At 35.9% G+C, this 21,221-nt stretch overlaps 1 protein-coding gene across 3 annotated transcripts in view; it reads right to left on the reverse strand.

Annotated features, from left to right (window-relative positions):
* Window positions 1–5,386: 5,386 nt before the first annotated feature.
* The window catches only part of LOC105262498 (uncharacterized), a 433,330-nt gene continuing 417,495 nt past the window's right edge, over window positions 5,387–21,221 (reverse strand). For all 3 annotated transcript variants that reach the window (XM_059128635.1, XM_059128637.1, XM_059128636.1), the window contains 5 exons: window positions 19,065–19,129; window positions 16,191–16,413; window positions 12,474–12,601; window positions 12,162–12,272; window positions 5,387–5,897 (listed from right to left, as the gene is read on the reverse strand). In XM_059128635.1, coding sequence (XP_058984618.1) covers window positions 5,592–5,897; window positions 12,162–12,272; window positions 12,474–12,601; window positions 16,191–16,413; window positions 19,065–19,129 — 833 coding nt within the window. In that variant the 3' untranslated portion in view covers window positions 5,387–5,591. The remainder of the gene's footprint in view (window positions 5,898–12,161; window positions 12,273–12,473; window positions 12,602–16,190; window positions 16,414–19,064; window positions 19,130–21,221) is intronic.

Here is a 21,221-nt window from a genome sequence, read left to right on the forward strand (position 1 = left end):
TTTCAGAATTTTCAGGTCTATCCCTTCACCCAATTAGTACTTTTCGAACAATTGTAGCACACATTATCAAAACAACCCCCATTACTTAACCACAAACACCAACATTGACATCTATATCAGATTTCAGAATTCTATCTCTATCCCTTAACCCAATACTATTTCGTATAATTACTACTAGTACTCCTCAACCTTGTTTACCATTTCAAATTTCAAGATCTTAGCTTTAGCCTCATGTGACACAATTATAGTACATTTTAGTAATTTTCGTACACTTAAAGTACGAATTTCCAAAAACCCTTCTATCATGCACTGCATCAGTGACCGCCATTCCAAATTTAAGAGTTCTTGTTCTACTGGTTTGTCAAATACTAGTAGTCCATATTTAGTACCTTTTACTAATTTTTGTGCGGTTTTAGTATGAATTTTCGAACCCAGCCTTTACTGACACCATCAGACCAAGAGTGACCCTCACCCAAAATTTCAAATTTCTAGCTTTAGCCGTTTCAAATGGGCGTTGATAAATCAGACAGTCAGCCAATTACTTTACTCTTACTTATACAGGGTAAGAAGAAAAAATGCAATCAAAATCAGACTGCTGTCATTTCTAAGCCACTCGTCCGACAGCCGTTAAAATTGTTCCTGTAACAACTCATTATATTGTTTATTGCATTTTGGAAAGAATTTTCCAGAAAAATGGTTATTCGTGATGGAAATCAAGCGTGATAGTGTGATTTCTTTATATTTGGCTGAAAAACCACAAGTGGCTTTCGTTAGAGCACTCCAGCGTTTAAATGTGAATAAATCTTTTGTGTCTCGTAGCATCCATCGCTCGTTACCATGATACTGGTAGCGTAGCCCGACATCAAGGAAGTGGATGGAAGAAAACAACAACATCATCAGAAATAGTTCAAATGGATCAAGTCGCTTCTTTACTTTTCGATCCACGTCGCAGTGGCCGAAAAATGGTTCGTGAGCCGAACATTTCCCAATATTCCATTCGGCAAATGTAGAGAAATGAGCTCGGGGTAAAGCCATTAAAATTCCAAAAAAGTGCAAGAACTTACACCGCAACAGAAAGAAAATAGACTCAAAAGAGCTAAAGAGTTGCTTCGCTTGGCCGAAAGTGGTGAACTGCCGAATACCAATCAGTTGGACTGCCGGATATCAATCCGTTGGACTATTGTGTCTGGTATTTTGGAAAGCAAGGTTGTCACCAAAAAAATACCGAAGTTTCGATCACCTCAAGCAAGAGCTTCGCCAGGAATGGGCCAAAATACCGCCGAGCAACTTTCGGGCAGCGTGTGACTGTTTCATTAGCCGTTTGAAGGCCATAATTCGTGCCAAAGGTGACAAATTTGAACAAATCTAAACTTATTCTAAAATTTGATGCTATTTCCGACATATTTTGCTTTCATTCAATAAAATTTAAAAAAAAATGTAAAAATTATGGCGTTTGACTTTGTTCCATTTTTTTTCTATCAATCTGTAGATGCTCTGTTCCAGAAATGCAAGAATAAAAAACTCTTTACAACGATAAACGATTTTTCCAAATTGATATCGAGGAAAGTTGCAAAACGAATAGGTTCTTGCAGGTTCTGGAACAGAGCAATAGATTTATAATCTTTATTTATAACTATTTTTTTTTAATTTTTGGACGTTTGTTAAAATGATGCCAGAACGGGTCGACTGGTTTAGCCCATGAGTTATCTCATTATTGAAAAACGACTAGACATCCGTCACAAGGTTTGCTGGGCATAGACAATGTCAATCAGCGTTCTTGTTTTCTTGTCTCCTTCCATTTTGTTTTTGTTTCTTCTGCTGTATTATTTCATTAAATATGTTGTGGTCGTCATTAAACTATTTAAAATGAGGAAAAATAAGTGTGCGGTTTGTTCTGTGTGATATTTATTTAAACCAATGTTTTTTTTTTTTCCAGCCAACATATTTGTTATATGTACATACATACATATCTTCGTTTTATGTATGTCAGCTGTATATATGTTTATTATTTGTAGCATTTACTTTGAGTGAAATTATGTAGCCTATCTCTTTTTGGAGTACCATTCACATCAACACCTGCATGAGATGTAGATGTAGGACGTTGAGTAATTGCAATTTCAAAGGTGAATTTCTGCGTGATGTGAATGCAATTATAAAAAAAGTAAAAACCAAAGGTGGTAGAAGTGAGAAATCTAAGAAAAAAAATATTTTTAGAAATGTAGGACATTATTATCAAGAAAACGGGATCACAAATAAAGTTTGAGACACAATTAAAATATGATAGAGGTAATGGTGTCACTTAAAGGAAATGTCGGGTTGGACAATATCGTTAATTAAATTAATTGAAGTTTTTTTTATTTTCTTAAATGTTCTAATATCATTCTGTAGTTTATGTGTCATTTTCATATATGTAGACGCCCCCGCGAAACCCCTGAAGCTAGAATCTTCAAATGAAGCGCGAGGGTCAGTCTTGATGCGTAGGCATGTGATGTTAAACATCTAAAAATTTACCATACCCGGACAGAACTAAAAACTTGAAATTTGGTACGAGAATCAATGTTGACTAGTAAGTTTAATACATGAAGGTGGTGGTAGGTTTATTATAAAGACGTGGTTTTGGAACTCTGTACTACAAGTGCACTAAATGTACCATATTTAGTACAATTTGGTATTGGGTGACTAAATAGTGTCTGAATTTGATTACTTAAAAATAGCTTCCCATATTTGAATGAAAATAACTAAGTTGTACTAAATTGGGTATTGGTTGAAAATATTAGGATAAAATTCTGAAATTTGATATTTAGATGCATATTAATATCTGAGGTTGAGATTTGGAGGTGGGTTTGGAAATGCGTTCTATACTTGTACGAAAATTACTAAATGGTACTAAATTTGATATTGGGTGAAGGTAAATCCTCAAATTTGGTATCTGGAATTAAAATATGGAGGTGGTTTTGAAAATGTGTGAGTTGGCTCATCTTTTTCCTCGTCTTAATTTCTTTTATCAAACTTCCTTTTCTATACTCATCACCATAGCATGGAAGGTATATTAAGATTGTCATTCCGTTTGTAACACCTCGAAATATACATTTTAGAGCCCACAAAGTATAATTAGTCTTGATCAGCATAAAATTCTATGTCGATTTAGCAATGTCCGCCTGTCTGTCAGTCTGTGGAAATCACTCTAGCTTCCGAACGAAATGAAGTAGATTGATAAAATTTTACTCAAATGTGTATTATGTCTGCAGGACTTTTGGTATTGGAAATGGCCATGTAGGTCCACGTCTTCGTATAGCTCCCATATAATGGAACCTCCCTATATTCGGTACTTTGATGATTTTAACGACATAATTCACTGGAATTGTTTCAAATTTGGTATTTGAAGTTCGTAATGGATACTACAGCCTAAGACAGAAAATTGTCTGTGCAGGTCCACGTCTTCGTATAGCACCCATATAACGGTACCTCCCGATATTCGGTATTTTGATGATTTTAGCGTCATTATTCACCGGAGTAGTTTCAAATTACGTATTTAGAGTTCGTAATGGGAACTACAGTCTGTGACAGAAAATTGTCTATGCAGGTCCAGGTCTTCGTATAGGCCCCATATATCAGTACCTCCCTATATTCAGTATTTTGATGATTTTATCGACATAATTCACAGGAATTATTTCAAATTTGGTATTTTATGTTCGTAGTCAATACTACAGCCTATGACAGAAAAGTGTCTGTGCAGGTCTACGTTTTGGTATAGCTCCCATGGTAATATTGTAATAGCTTATGACAAAAGTTACCTATGCAAGTCCACGTCGTCGTATAGACCCTAATATAACGGCTACATTCGGTATTCTTAAGATTTTAACAAAACGGATTAACGGATTTAATTTTTTTTTTTTGAAAAGTACCAAATTCGTTCAAATGGTGGGGGCATTCCTCGTTTTTTACTTGTTTGAATTGCTATAATCTTCCAGGTCAAATCAAAATGTCAAAATCAAATGGGCCAAGAACCCAGATTTTTTAAGCTTAGTTTGGTAGCTCTTCAAACCATTTTTTCTGGACCATCTTTAGTGGATTTTTAAGAATATTTTGAATTTTTTTGGAATAGTTTATGATTTTTTTAATAAATTTTAAGACTATCTGTCCTGAACGAAAATCCTATATTTAATATTTGAAGGATTTCCTAATTTAAAATACTGAATTTTGTAGAACCTATTTTCAAGGAATCATGAATATTATGAGATTTCTTTGAAGGAATTTTAAGACTTTAAGAGGAACCGAAATTTTTAAATTTATTTCGAGATTAATATGGATCTTCTATCAAACTTCTGTTCTAATTTTGTAGAATATTTTTAATATCTTTTTTTTTTGAGAATATTTTGTAAAATGTTGTGATCAATTTTTTTATTATTTGGAAGGATCTCACCTTTTTAAGAGTATTTTAAAGAATCTCTTAACATAAAATCTTGAATATGTTCAAGATTATTTTGAAGGTTGTCCTAACCTAAAACTTTTGAAGAATATTGCCAAAATTTCCAAGGACTTTCAAAATTCAAAAAAAAAAATACATTTTATTTTTTCAAAAACTTCCTGGAAAAAATTCCTACATTTTATGAAAATGTCCAATATTCTACGATTTGGTGAAAATTTTAATTTCAATGCAGGACCAATGTGTACGCTCACAGCAATATTCCCCATCATCAAAAATTATTTGCCAATTAATTAGGGAATTTTAGACTTCAGAATATACAAATATAACGTCAATTTTCACTTTATAATAATTTAACAGACAAGACCTTAATCCAAAAAAAAAAAAAAAAACTAAGTTTTTCAAGAATACTTCTCAATATCGGAAACGGAAATCTGCACAATGCAATAATGACTTTTTAATTGTGTTTAATTACCCCCATAAAGAGAGAGAAAAGCGATATGAAATTAAGAATTCATAAACTTCAAAAGAAAAAAAAGGTACTTCAAATAGAAACGATAATCGAAAAACAATCGAAAATAAATCACAAGGCAATTAACTCGTTAAGTTAGTTATATACAATACACTTATGTACATATTTGAATTATAGTTAACGAGAATATAGCACAGAAATAAGTGGATAATGGGATAAGGAAATTGGGAAGAAGGGGAGAGTGTAATAATATATGTTCCAAGGAGTATCAGCTAACACTGTACATGGTATAAAATATTAGTAATTACTGTTGCCATTTTAGAAAAGGCAGACGCCTCTCTTTCTCGCTTAGTATTTCATGGCCACATTAGTTTTACCGTTATAGCTATCATTATTAGTCCTGTACATATTTGCTTTCGTTTGTTCGTTTTTTCTTTTGTTTTCTATATTATTAATATATAATGTATATAAATATAAACAATAGTTAATAATAGTGTTTATGTATAAGTATAAGTGTAATTATATTGTTTTTATATTATATATTCTCAACTAGGCGTATTTATGTATATAAATGTGTATATGCATGTATGTATATGTATGTCGACTCGAACTTACTGCTTGTGTCGCCTGCTCTGTGTGTGTGTGTGTGTGTAGACCTAATTACCATCTAATTATGATGTAATTTATTTAATGTCATGTCGCCACAACCGTTGCCTGTCGCCTACTCACATGTTGTAAACTATTGACCTGTTGTGCTGTCAACGCAACTGTCATCATGAAACTGGCCATTAGCGATGACATCATCATCAGGAGCAGCGTCAAACTTGAGCTATAGGTTGATGTTGTGGATCTTAGACTACTTGTGGCAGCACTGCTTTCTGGCCAAACAACTTCAACTTCAGCCATTTTAAAAATGCTTAAAAGTCGGTGGGATTGCAACTCGTGATGTTCGGAATTGATGTGATGACTTATTGTGCGCAGAACCGACGTGCACTCATCCTGAAAAAAAAAAAACATAAAAAAGATTTATTTAATAATAATAAAAAAATTAAAAAAAGTTGATTAGTACATAATTCTGTTCCTGTATGCAATAAACCTCTTGAGTCGGAACGAATTATAATAGGAAGCTAACATTTTTTCACAGATCAGTCGTTCGGTTCACGATATCCTATAGTTCCCATATAATTGTACCCCCAGATATTCTGTATTTTAATGATTATAGCTACATTTTTCAATGGATTTGTCTGGAAAACAATATGTGAAGTTCTTATAAGCTTCTTATTACTATGAAAAATGAAAAAAAAAATGTTTAAGTAGGCCCCATACAAAATTACCCTCAGATATTCGGATTTTCATAATTTTGGCTAGATTTTATACCCTACAGCACTATGTGTTGGGGGTATTGTGGGCCAAAAATTATGTAACACCTCGAAATATTGTTTTCCCACATAGGAAAGTATATATGGATCTTCCTATCTCGTCGAGCTGAGTCGATCTGTCCGTCCGTCGGTCTGTCCATGTTAATTTGGCCCGATCTTCACGAAATTTAGAATGGAGGTGGGGCTAGGGTCAGAATAGAACCCTATTTCTTTTGGAGATGATCGCATAATATTAAGGGTTGGAAATGTACAAAAAACAGAAAAAATTCCTGATTTTACAGTTGCTCTATCGCAATTATAGCCCAATCAAGGCGGAAGTTAGCATGGGGCTAGAGCTTAGGGCTGGGCAGAAGCCTTCCAATTTTGATGGTCATCGGGTAATATTTAGGGGTTGAAATAGGCCACAACATTTGTGCTAAATAAAAGTCAAATTTTCTATTAAACCGCGAATATTTTTAATCCCGTCGAAATCACAAATTGACGAACAGGTCAATTCTGACCGTTACGTAGATGTCGATAGTAAATATATTGGTTATATATAGCGAAATATATCCAATGTATGTATAGAAAGGAAGGTGATATTAGATAGAATGCTTATATTTCAAGAATGGCAAGACCGATTTCGACAAATTTTGTCAATTCAGAATGCCCTCTTAACATAAAAGTATAAAATCTAACAAAATCGCAAAAAAATATGCCAATAATGATGTTATTATATATTTTGTAGTATTTTGTGACATATTTTTATTTTTTCATATTTTTATCGCATGGGATTTTTTCAATTTGACTTATAATATTTTGCAATATTTTTTTCACCTTACAACACAGGTTGGGGATATTATATAAGTATTGCAAATATCGCATAAAGTTAGAGTTTAGGACAGCGGGTACAATGTACCACTAATTTTGTGTGAATAAATACCAGCATTACTTACAGGCTGATTTCGTTGACGAATATAGTCAAATATCGTAGATAAGCAAATCATATAGATGAGTCTAAATTTGGAGATACAGAGGGACTTCTTGCTTTTGGAGATGATTGCAAAATATTTAGGGATTCAAATTAACCAAAAACAGAAACGTTTTTTCGATTACACAATTGAAGCCAATCGACACGCCTGTGAAGAGAGTTAAGGACAGGGCAAATGTCCATAGTCAAAATCCTAATTTCAAAAGCGAAATCTTCCAATATGGATTTGGACATAAGGGGGCTTCTAACATATTGTAGTGTAGTAGGATATAACATAGTCGGCCCCGCACGACTATAGCCTTTGCTTACTTGTTTTATTTTTTATTTTTATCGCATGCGATTTTTATACCCTCCACCATGGGTAGGAGGGTATATTAACTTTGTCATTCCGTTTGTAACACCTCTAAATATTCGTCGTAGACCCCATAAAGTATATATATTCATAATCAGCATAAAATTCTAAGACGATTTAGCGATGTCCGTCTGTCTGTCTGTCTGTCCGTCTGTCTGTCTGTCTGTCTGTCCGTCTGTCTGTCTGTCTGTTGAAATCACGATAGAGCCCACATTATTTGACGTAGACCTTTGAAATTTGGCACAAGTGTGTGTATTGTCCCTAGGATGGTTGGTATTGAAAATGAGATATATCGGTCCACGTTCTGGTATAGTCCCCATATAACGGTACCTCCCGATATTCGGTATTTTGATGATTTATGCCACATTTTATCACGGATTTATCTGAAAATTGGTATTTGTAGGTCATGACGGGTCCCTGAGCGTGTGGAAAAACATTGCATGTATAGGTCCACGTTTTGGTATAGCCCCCATATAACGGTACCTACCGATATTCGGTATTTTGATGATTTATGCCACATTTTTTCACGGATTTGTCTGAAAATTGGTATTTGTAGGTCACAACGGGTCCCTGAGCGTGTGGCAAAACATTGCATGTATAGGTCCACGTTCTGGTATAGTCCCCATATAACGGTACCTCCCGATATTCGGTATTTTGATGATTTATGCCACATTTTTTCACTGATTTGTGTAAAAGTTGGTATTTGTGGGTCATAATGGGTCCTAGTTCGTGTGGCTAAACATTGTAATTATAGGTGCACGTGTTGGTGTAGCCCCTATATAACGGTACCTCCCGATATTCGGCATTTTAATGTTTTTTGCCACATTTCTTCTAATGTTCTTTTACCCTAGGGTGGAGGGTATTAAAAGTTTGGCCCGGCCGAACTTAATGCTTTTTTACTTGTTTCAATTTGACTTATAATCTTGAAGTATATATTTTGAAATATTTTTTCACCTTACAACACAGGTTGGGTTTAGTTTTATATACAGATTGCAATTATCGTCCGATCCTCACGAAAATGTTCATAAGGGTAGGGTTAGACTCAGAAGGGCTTGGGATTGAAATGGACCAACAACTAAAAATGTTCCTGATTTTCCAGCCGTTATAAAGGTCACAAATGTACACGAAATCTCGCATGAAGTGGAGTTAAGGACAGCGGGTAGTATGTACCACTACATTTGTGTGAAAAAATAAGAACATTTCTATTCTACCGAAACTCGGAATATAATTTACGAAATCCAAAAAACCCCAAAGGCGAACTTCTGGCTTTTCATGCTGATTTCGTTGACGAATATAGGCAAATATCGTAGACAAGCAAACAGTATAGATGAGTCTAAATTCGGAGATACAGAGTGACCTCTTGTTTTTGGAAATGATCGCAAAATATTTTGGGGTTCAAATGGGCCAAAAACAGAATAATTTTCTGATCACACAATTAAAACCAATCGTTCCGGAATTGTGTCTGCGAAGACAGTTAAGGACAGGGAAGAAGTCTAGCATTTTGGATGACCATTTGATTATATTTAGCTGTAAAGTGAGTAAGTATTGGGCAAATGTCCCTAGTCAAAAATCTGAGGGTAATATCTGGGCAGTGCTCTATGACTTATTTTAAAAAGTGAAAGCTTTCAAAATGGATTTGGACATGAGGGGCTTCTATCATATTGTATTGTTGTTGTGTCATAGCCTTTGCTTATTGGTTTCTTATAGAATTGTCTTTCCCTACCCGAAAAGGCCCAAAGATCAAGTACTCAAAATAGTTTTGGCTTTGAGGATAAACTTTTTGAAGGGTTTTTATAGCGTTCACCATATACAAAGGGCCACTGAATGTTGAGGTGTATTTCGCAACATTTTTTGTAGAGCTTTGAAAATTAAAAGAGAGCTTTAATGTGGTGTTATCGGTCCACTTTTTGGTATTTATGTATATAAAAGAGTTTTGAAAAAACTGATTGGCTGATCTAGAAAAACGCCCAGGCGAAATGGCTAAACCACAATCTTAAAATTTTGCACTAGGGTCGATCTTGATGCGCAGGCGTGTAATTTGTTAAAGACTAATAGAGTGCAGGGTAGGTGAACAAAAGGGTTTTTGAAAATTTGAACTTAAAACATACGAAATGTTCTAGAATGGTACTAAAATTCTAAAATAGTACCCTTTGGTATTATGTGAACAGACAGAGCTAAAAACTTGAAATTTGGTATTAGCATCAAGGTTCCATTATGAAGACGGTTTGGAAATATGTACTTAGTGTGCGAACTGTACTGAAACGGTTTGGTTTTGGGGAAGAGGATGAAGCTGGATTTTTGAAATATTGTATTAGGGTCCCTGTTGGTGGTTGGTTGTTTAAATGGGTACTACAAATGGGTAGGAAAAATTACTAAATAGCACAATATTTGGAACAACTTAATTTTGGGTGAACAGAAAGTGATTGAAATCTGAAATTTTGTGTTTGGGTCGCTGTTCATGGTTAGCCTGGACACATGGATATGATTTCGGAAATGTGTGCTATAATCGTACGAAAATTACTAAATAGTACTAAATTTGGTATTAGGCGAATGAATAGATTTGATATCCTGAATTCTGGAGGACGTGGTATTGGAAAGTTGTACTACAACTGTACGAAAAATACAAAAATTGTACTAAATTTGGTATTGGGCGAAGGGATAGAGCTGGAATCCCGAAATTATACCCTACACCACATAGTGGTAAGGGTATTATGTCTTTGTGCATTTGTTTGTAACATGGAGAAGGAAACGAGATAGACCCATAGTTACTTTTGAGAACCTTCATAGAATCACTTTCTGAGTCGATTTATGCATGTCAGTCCAAATTACCTGAATTTTGGCACACCCAACCGAGATCGGCCTAGAAGCAAGTATATCAAATTTGGAGAAAATCGGTTCAAATATAGCTATAGCTCCCATATATATCTTTCATCCGATTTGATTTTTAAGTCCCTCACATTCCTACTATGCACTCCACAACCGTGATATTTGATACCAGGTATTAGATGGAGCACAGAAATAGCTGTTTTAAATTTTATCGAAATCGGTTCAGATTTGGATATAGCTTCCATATATATCTTCATCCGATTTCGGGTTAATTGGCCACCAAATGGCCAATATCAGCCCAAATAGTCCGAATTTTGGCACATGTGACCGAGATTAGCCTTAAAGCAAATACAACAAATTTGGAGAAAATCGGTTCAGAAACAGCTATAGCTCCCATATATATGTTTTATCCGATTTGGTGTTTAAGCCTCTCACATTCGTAATATGCACTCCACAAGAATGATATTTGGTACCAGATAAAAGATACAGCCCAGAAATAGCTGCTTGTAATTTTATCGAAATCGGTTCAGATTTGGATATAGCTCCCATACATATCTTCATCCGATTTCGGGTTAATTGTGCACCAAATGGCCGATATAAATCCAAATGGACTGAATTTTAGTACATCGGACCAAATTCAGCCTAGAAGCAAGTATATCAAATTTAGTGAAAATCGGTTCAGATATAGATATAGCAACCATATATATGTTTCATCCGATTTGGTGTTTTAGTCCCTTACATTCGTAATATTCACTCCACAACCGTGATATTTGGTACCAGGTATTAGATGAAGCACAGGAATAGCTGTTTTTAAAATTTTACCGAAATCGGTTCAGATTTGGATATAGCTCCCATATATATCTTCATCCGATTTCGTGTTAATTGTGCATCAAATGGCTTATATCAGCTCAAATGGCATGCATTTTCGTACATAAGACCGAATTCAGTGAAGAAGCTAATACGTCAAATTTGGAGAAACCCGGTTCAGAGATAGCTATAGTTCGTAAAATGCTGAATTAGATAGATTTTGATTTTGTACCAAATATCTCATAGAGCTTTGAAATGCCCTTTATAAACCTTTTTACGAGAGCTCTACTAAATATGCATAGTGGTGTAGGGTATCATATAGTCGGCCCCGCCCGACTTTTGAGCTTTCATTACTGGTTTTATATTGAGGTCTCTTTTGGTAGCTGGTACTGAGATGTTGCCTTGGAAATACGTATTATAGTTGTTAAATGGTACTGATTTAGGTATCTAGGATGGAGATGTAGATTGTTTTGGATATGCGTACAAAGGGTCCCTCAATAGTACATTTCAATATTATTTTTTAGGGTAGCTATCCAATCAATTCCAATTTTATTCTTGGACTTTCAATAACCAATATTTTGGTTTCAGCCTCCATGAAATATCCAGATTTTTAATTAAGGGTTAGGTTAGGTTTGTAAGTTAGATTAGGTTGAAAAAAGAGTGAAAAAAATTGCCGCATGTCCTGGTGGACATACACTCAAGCCAGTATAGGCCTGTTTGGTGTTCTAGACAAAACGCTATTGACAGAAGACGGGCAGTCTACAGTCTAATATAATACTAATCCAGTTGCCTTATCAAAATTCCTTAAATATCCCGATTTTTCTTCTCTTTTTTCATATCTTAGAGATTAAATATATTGACCCCCCCCCCCCTATTATTCCATTTTATTTTGATCATTCTAAAAAGAAATGTCCCAAAAAAATGCTTACCTTTTCCTTTTTTAGCAATTCCATTGGTTTCAATTTTGCATCATGTGGCAAACGGGCAGCTATTATAATATTTTCCTCGGTCATGTTGAACAGCGTTAGAGTGCACTGAGTCTGCATTTATTGCAAAGTAAACGAAAAAGAGCGAAAAGCAAAATAAGATTAAATTCACACATTTTTTACAGACATCAAATATCTTTGCATTAATTAAAATAAGCAAATAATTGATTATCTTTTTTCTTTCCGGGGCGAATTTTCCCCATCTTTTTTACCCCCCTTCAAGTAAGACATTAATCATCAAAACTCATAACTCACCTGATTATCAATGTATGAGCTAACATATTGCTGAAGAGCTCTGACAGCATCCTGGACACCCAAATTGGTGTGGGGTCGCAGCAGAGCTTCATCGGTGGCACTATAGCCCAACATAAGGAATACACCACCTGCGGAAAACGGAAAAACAGAGAAAAATAATCAGAAAACGAAATTCAGGCTACCACAATATGTCCCCTTGATACCCCCACATTCCCCTCAAAATCCGCTTAACCATTGTAAATATGACAGGTGTGTCTCATGATGATGCTTTTCAAAACACGCACACTTGGCAGGGTCATTATAAGGAAATAGCTAAACTACCAACTCTCCTTTACCTCAAAGTGCTTCGATAATAGCAAAAAGGAAATGAAAAACTTAGAATAGAACTTAAATCTAGAAACCTTGTATAGCAACACTCAAGCGGAATACCATCATTATGACCACGTCGTCGTCGTCGTGCTCACTGAAGGACATACCAACCACCCAGGTAGCCAAGCATCAGAGTCTCAAGTTGAAACTATAAACCGTCAGATATTGTTAACTACACTCTTCCACCATCTATTCTATTTAATCATCATTCATCATAAAATAAAATCATTATCCCATAGCTGCAACCTAATCCATAAGAAACGTGTCTTCTCAACCTCAATGCCAGCCCCGGGTATGAGGAGCATATGACAATTGTGGTAAATAGTGCGATAAACAAATCTCAAGCACAAACAGTAGTTTCATCGAAACCAACATTGTTATCGTCTCAACAAGAATGGGGCATACCGCCAACACCCTCATATCACACAATACGGGTATGCTGTCATACTCCACACACACACAAAATATGGTAACCGTTCTTTCTTGCTAAGGAGATAACAACTAACTATCGTGAGAACAAAAAACTGATAGCGGAAAAAATTAGATTTTCTTAAAAAGAAAATTTATGAAAGAACAGTGAAAGGAATGGATTTTTTTTTTTTTTTGAGTGGAAAGCGGTGGGAGAATATACATAACTATGGCAATACACATAAACATAGAAATGTCTGGAGTTTAAATTTTGGCCTTTCTTTTGGCGGAGATACGAGAAGCAGTGGACCAATATTTTCTATGTTAGATCCATATACAAAGGTTATAATTTATCAAGTTTGGAATACATCGAGGAACAACTCTAATTTAGTAAAAACTCTCAGTTTTTTTTTCGGATTTTTGTTCCCGGAAAGTATTTTTTCTTGGGTACAGATGCGGATGCCCGGATATTTTACCCGAATATCCGGATCCAAGACCCATATTACCCCGGACCTACTAAACCGACATGCGGTAATTATGCGGTTATTTAAAATGGTTCTGGAGTTGTATAAAAATTATTGATTTTTTGGACCCGAATTTTCTAAAAAATCCCACAAAAGTTGAAAAGGGCTCCATTTTGCTCCGGAAGTTGTATATATATATATATATTTTTTTTTTGACCTGGATTTTCTGAAAAATTCCCCAAAAATTTAAAAAGATTCCATTTTGCGAGGCGACAAAATGTATACCAAATTTTTGTTGACAACATAACCTTTCCAAACTGCTGCAATATGTGTTTTTTTCTGTCTTAGGTCCAGAGATATGGATCTTTAAACCCGGAAGGACGAATTATATTCAGTGAAAATCCCAAAATGGTCTCTTTTTTTAAACTTTTGGAAGATTTTTTAAACATTCCGAGTTCAATAAACAATAATTTTGATACAACTCCCGAACTTAAATAACCACATATCGGCTTAGTAGGTCTAACTCGAGTCTAGGATCCGGATATTCGAATAAAATATCCGGCTATACTGGCTCGTCCTTCAGGAAAAAATATTTTTCCGGAATCAGAATGAAAATTCTTACTTCTGGAAAATAAAAAAGTGACCACTTATTGGATAGGTATTTTCATTAGCATTCAAACGATACATAAACAGGGTGAGATGAAAAAACTGCAACCAACTTTGACATCTGTTATTTCTAAACCAATTGTCCGACCGCTTTTAAAATCATTCAAGTGACAGCTCAAAGCATTTTGGTGAGTATTTTCCAGAAAAAAAAGTTTTTTGTGATGGAATTGAAGGGTGATAGTGTGATTTTTTTATACTTGGCTGGATAACCACAAGTGGCTATCGTTAGAGTACATCAGCATTTAAATGTGAATAAATCTTTTGTGTCTCGTACCATCGCTCGTTACCGTGATACTGGTAGGGTAGCCCGACGTCAAGGAAGTGGACGAAAGAAAACAGCAACATCAGCAAATATGTTCGAAAAGTAAAGAAGCGACTTGATCGACACCCCCGTCGCAGTGGCCGAAAAATGGCTCGTGAGCTGAACACATCGCAATATTCCATTCGGCAAATATTGAAAAATGAGCTCAGGGTAAAGCCATTGTAATTCCAAAAAGTGCAAGAACTTACACCGCAGCAGAAAGAAAATAGACTCAAAAGAGCTAAAAAGTTGCTTCGCTTCGCCGAAAAATGTGAACTGCCGAATTTGGTTTTCTCCGATGAGAAAACATACGTTGCCCAGCAGTTTGTAAACAAACAAACTGATCGTGTTTACTTGCCGAAGAGGTCAGCTGAAAATGTGCACCTTCGGTTGACCACCAGAACTTAAGCGCCGGCCATGGTGATGGTGTGGGCCGCCATAACAGCCTATGGTCACTCTCCGCTTGTATTAATCGACTGTGGCATCAGAATAAATGGCATCAGAATAAATGATGAATATTATCGCGAAAATATTCTGGAGGGTGTATTAAAGCCTTGGGCACGCAAACTTTTTGGCCGCAGACCTTGGACATTCCAACAGGACTCCGCACCATCGCACTCAGCACGCGCCACCCAAGAATGGTTACAAAATGAGGTTCCTCTCTTCATTTCCAGCGCACAATGACCACCAAAACTCCGGATACCAATCCGTTGGACTATCGTGTCTGGAGTATTTTGGAAAGCAAGGTTGGCACTAAAAAATACCAAAGGGTCGATCACCTCAAGCAAGCGCATCATCGGGAATGGACCAAAATATCGCAGAGCAACATTCGGGCAGCGTGTGACGATTATTGGCCGTTCGAAGGCCAAAGGTGACCAATTCAAAAAAATCTAAACTTATTCTAAAATTTTATGCTAATTCCGACATGTTTTGCTTTGATTCGATAAAATTAAAAAAAATATATGTAAAAATTATGGCGTTTGATTTGTTGCAGTTTTTTATCTCATCCTGTCTGTAACAGCCCAATTTAAATAGATTTTATTCGCATTGAAGCGATTTTTTTCATTTGGTGGAATTTGGTTCTGATATATTTTTTTAATAATAGTAAACATGCCTCCCACAAATTTGGTGAAAATCGATTTTGAATTATATATACCTGCATATATTAGTTCCCTCTGAAACTTAAACTGCTCTAAGGCCATGACAAGCATTCAAATAAGGTTCATAGTTGGTATGATCTACTTCACATTAATTCCCACTATAAACTTTTTTGTTACGTTGTTAAATATATATAGTGGTGTAGGGTATCATATAGTCGGCCCGCCCTACTTTTGACCTTTATTTGCTTGTTGTTGTAAGGTGGTATATGGTATCATATATTCGACTCCGCCCGACTTTTGCCCTTGCTTTACTCTAGCCAAATTTTCTTATTCTATCACACCCCACTGTGCACCATGACGTCTTAAATATCAACTGCCATTATTTATTATTAGAATCCATTGCACTTACCCGGTAATGAATAGTCACCCAACGGTGGTTTCATGCAGATAAAACTACCCGAATAACAAAGACAGCGACCACGAAAAGCTTGATATGCCGGTGATGCATGACTATAGAATGCCAATGCGGTGCGGCAGGGAGCAAATGGTACGCAGAGGGCATGACAGGTAAGTGTAAGTGATTCGCCACAGCTGCATAATTCACTGCACTCGGCATCGTCCAAAGAGTAAATCTGTTGAGTAATCATAAAAAGACAGGAAAATAAAAGGAAATACAAACAATGAAAACGGTAATATAAAGTGTAGGTGGATGTTAGTGAAAATATGGAATAAATTGTCAGACAAATGTTTTCGTTAAAAAAAAAAAGGAAATTGTTTCAAGATCTATGGAGATTAAATGTTAATTGAAAGACGGATGGAAAATAATTGACAGAAAATCTTTCACAGGTCATGTATGGACAAAAGACAATTTTTATACCCTCCACCATAGTATGGAGGGTATATTAAGTTTGTCATTCCGCTTGTAACACCTCGAAATGTAAATTTTAGACTCCACAAAGTATATATTCTTGATCAGCATAAAATTCTATGTCGCTTAAGCGATGTACGTCTGTCCACCTGTCCGTCTGTGGAAATCACTCTAGCTTCCGAACAAAATGAAGTAGATTGATAAAATTTTACTCAATGTATATTATGTCTGCAGGACTTTTGGTATTGAAAATGGGTGATATAGGTCCACGTTTTGGTATAGCTCCCATATAATGGTACCTCCTTTTTTCGGTATTTTGATTATAGCGATGCTATTCACCGGAAATGTTTCAAATTTGGCATTTGGAGTTCGCAATGGATACTACAGCCAATGACAGAAAATTGTCTGTGCAAGTCCACGTCTCCATATAGCCCCCCTATAATGGTTCCCCCCATTTTTCGGTACTTTGATGATTTTAGCGACATTACTCAAAGGAATTGCTTCAAATTTGATATTTATACCCTACACCACAAGGTGGTCAGGGTATTATGTCTTTGTGCATTTGTTTGTAACAGGCAAAAGGAAACGAGATAAACCCATAGTTTCTTTGATGATCTGCATAGAATCACATTCTGAGTCGATTTATGCATGTCCGTCCGTCCGTCTGTCCATGTATTTTTGTAAACAAAGTACAGTTCGCATTTATTGCCCTATCCAGATGACATTTTGCACAAATTATTTGTTTGGCCCAAGGACGAACCCTATTGATATTGGAGATAATCGGTCAAAATTTAGGTACAGCTCCCACATATATCTTCGTCGAATTTGCCTTTTATTGTGCACCAAACGTGTAATATCAGTCCGAATAGTTTGGAATTTTGCACATACAACCAGTTTAGGCCTGAAAATAAGTATGCCAAATTTGATCGAAATCGCTTCAGATATAGCTATAGCTCCCATATATATTGTTCATCCGATTTGTTATTTTTGACCTCCGCAGCCGTAATATGCACTCTGTAACAACAATATTTGGGGAAATATATCAAATACAGCTCAGAAATACATTTGCTAAATTTTATCGAGATCGGTTCAGATTTGGATATAGCTCCCATATATAACTTCGTCCGATTTACCTTTGATTGTGCACCAAACGTCTAATATTTGGCCAAATTGGATGAAATTTGGCACTTACGACCGAATTGTGTCTAGAAGCTTGTATGTCAAATTTGGTGAAGATCGGTTCAGATATAGCTATAGCTCCCAGATATACTGTTCATCCGATTTGTTATATGTGTTACCCACAGCCGTAATATGCACTCTGTAACAACAATATTTGGGGAAATATAGCAAATACAGCTAAGAAATACGTTTGCTAAATTTTATCGAGATCGGTTCAGATTTGGATATAGCTCCCATATATAACTTCGTCCGATTTACCTTTGATTGTGCACCAAACGTCTAATATTTTCCCAAATTGGATGAAATTTGGCACTTACGACCGAATTGAGTCTAGAAGCTAGTATGTCAAATTTGGTGAAGATCGGTTCAGATATAGCTATAGCTCCCATATATACTGTTCATCCGATTTGTCATATTTGTTACTCACAACTGTAATATGCACTCCGTAACAACGATATTCAGGGAAATATATCAAATACAGCTCAGAAATATATTTGCCAAATTTTATCGAAATCGGTTCCGATTTGGATATAGCTCTTATATATAACTTCGTTCGATTTACCTTTTATTGTGCACCAAACGTCTAATATTTGCCCAAATGGGCACATACGACCGAAACTTGGCACATACGACCGAATTGAGTCTAGAAGGTAGTATGCCAAATTTGGTGAAGATCGGTTCAAATATAGCTATAGCTCCCATATATATTGTTTATCCGATTTGCTGTATTTTTTACCCACAGCTGTAATATGCACCCCGTAACAACAATATTCAGGGATATATATCAAATACAGCTCTGAAATATCTTTGCCAAATTTTATCGAGATCGATTCAGATTTGGATATAGCTCCCATATATATTTATCTGATTTCAAATTAATTTTGCACCAAATGAGCAATACAAGTCCGAATTTAAAAGATACAAATGCTTCGGCATATTTAGTCCTTTGAATTTTAAATTATAATTATAATCATAGGGTGTATGATTGAATTCTCCCATTAAAACTTTTAATTGTTATGTGGAGCTCAACTATATTAGCAAAGTGGTGTAGGGTATCATAAAATCGGCCCCGCCCGACTTAAAGACTTTCTTTACTGGTTTTTTAAAGAATTTTCAACGGATTTTATTTTTTGAAAATTGCCAAAATCATTCCAAATGGTGGAGGGTATTCAAAGATCGGCCCGGCCGAACTTACAGCTTTTATACTTGTTTTTGTCTTTTTTTTAAGAAACTTACCCTTTTACCGGTACCCTCTCGTATAAGTTGATCCGATTGTCGAGGCCTTTGTACCACACAGTGTCCTAAAATGGAAAATAAAAACATAATATTTATCACATGAAAATTCATCAACAACTCCGGAGCGCTTATGCTCAATGTGAATGATAGTCTGCAAAAATAAGAAAAAAAGGAAATTCAATTTTCAAATAAGGACACACATGAAAAACCATTAAAAATGATTCATTCGCAAGAAGTAAACTTCTCTGGTATAAAGAAGCAAAGAAAAAAGACTCTCCTTTACAATAAATCAAACGCGTCCACAATAAAAACGCAATTCCAAACAAACGCGTAACGAATGAAAATAATTTAGCAGCCAGAAGGACCCGACAATTATGCTCGACGACAAAACTAAACAACGACAAAGAGACAACTTTATGCTGACAATAATGTGAACATAACAAATAAACGTTTACTCGATTTAATATCCTACAAATACTCCGAGAGAACATCATCAGCAGTGGCACAAGGAACGCACATACTTGTCGCAAAAATTACCAGCCAAACACTCGACACTCATGCCAGCCAGATAGAAATGTGCTCTCGCATCCTTGTTCAAGTGGGCGTATGTATGTCGGCGGTTGTGTGTGTGCGTGCTCATGTACTACTCACATGAGTATAATAATAACAACAAAGGATCATCATTTAATGTAATTCTTCACAGTTTATTTGTTTTGTCCGTCTTCGTCCGTTCATTCGTTCGTTTGCTGTGATGTTATGCGTAAGCAAGTGCTGCGATGAGCACATCATACCCACACACACATCCACACGTAGTAGTACTACTATGGACACCATTGTTGTCATGGTGGTAGTAGTAGTTGTTGTTGTTGTTATTGTTATGAAATTGTTGAAATAATAAATGATTCAACAAGCGACACATTTACCAAAAGCAATTGCTTTTGCAGCAATGCCTTCATCCCAGATGATTTTTCGTGATAACACCGACCCGTACACGAACACACACACCTCCCTAATTTATTCTTTGACACTTAGAACGGCTCACTATCAGTTGTTCATATCACAACGATTCCGGAGATTACAGTGAAATAGTGTGGGTGTTTCCATGCAAAAATAATTATTTTCACAAAAGGTTTTTTTTATACTCTCAGCCATATGGCTACAGAGGGTATATATCATTTGATACGGTCAAAACGTGCCTAGTCGAAATAACGGTTTTAAACCCTAGGTCTCTTTAGACAAAATCCGTTTCCGTCTGTCCGTCCGTCTGTCTGTCTGTCTGGCTGGTGCGCACGATAAATCTCGAAGGGAGTAACCGATTTGGTCCAAACTCGGTACATCCTAATATTTTTGTCAAACTTAGATCGATTTTGGTCCACTCCTTCTGATACCTCCCCCACAAAAGGTGGACATTTTCAAAAAATTATGTTTTTTGCACAGACAATGAAAGGATAATCCGATTTTGATCCAACTTTGCACATCGTAATATTTGCGTCAGTACTGGGTCATCCCATCAAATTTTGAATAATTACAACTCTCATAAAATGTGATGTAAGAGTCCGATTGTCTTCAAATTTCAGACATCCCAATATTTATATTAACCCAAGGTCTGGTGTTAAGATCGGCAACATCGGTCCACTCCTTCTGGTACCTCCCCCACAAAAGGTCGAAATTTGCAAAAATTATATTTTTTTGCACAGACAATGAAAGGATAATCCGATTTTTCTCCAACTTTGCACATCGTAATATTTGCGTCAGTACTAGGTCAGGTGCGAAAACGGGCAATATCGGTCCATCCCATTAAGTACCTGCCCCACAAATGGTCAAAATTTTGAATAATTACAACTCTCATAAAATGTGATGTAAGAGTCCGATTGTCTTCAAATTTCACACATCCCAATATTTATATTAACCCAAGGTCTGGTGTTAAGATCGGCAACATCGGTCCACTCCTTCTGGTACCTCCCACACAAAAGCTCGAAATTTGCACGAAAGAGAAAGAATAATACGATTTTGCTCCCACTTTGCAAATCCTAATTTTTGCGTCAGGACTAGGTCAGGTGTGAAAATGGACAATATCGGTCCACTGCATACAGTACCTCCCCCACAAAAGGTCAAAATTGTGAATAATTATAACTCTCATAAAATGTGATGTAAGGG

This window comes from Musca domestica, unplaced genomic scaffold (genome assembly GCF_030504385.1).
Source record: "Musca domestica strain aabys unplaced genomic scaffold, Musca_domestica.polishedcontigs.V.1.1 56, whole genome shotgun sequence".
Lineage (NCBI taxonomy): Eukaryota > Metazoa > Arthropoda > Insecta > Diptera > Muscidae > Musca > Musca domestica.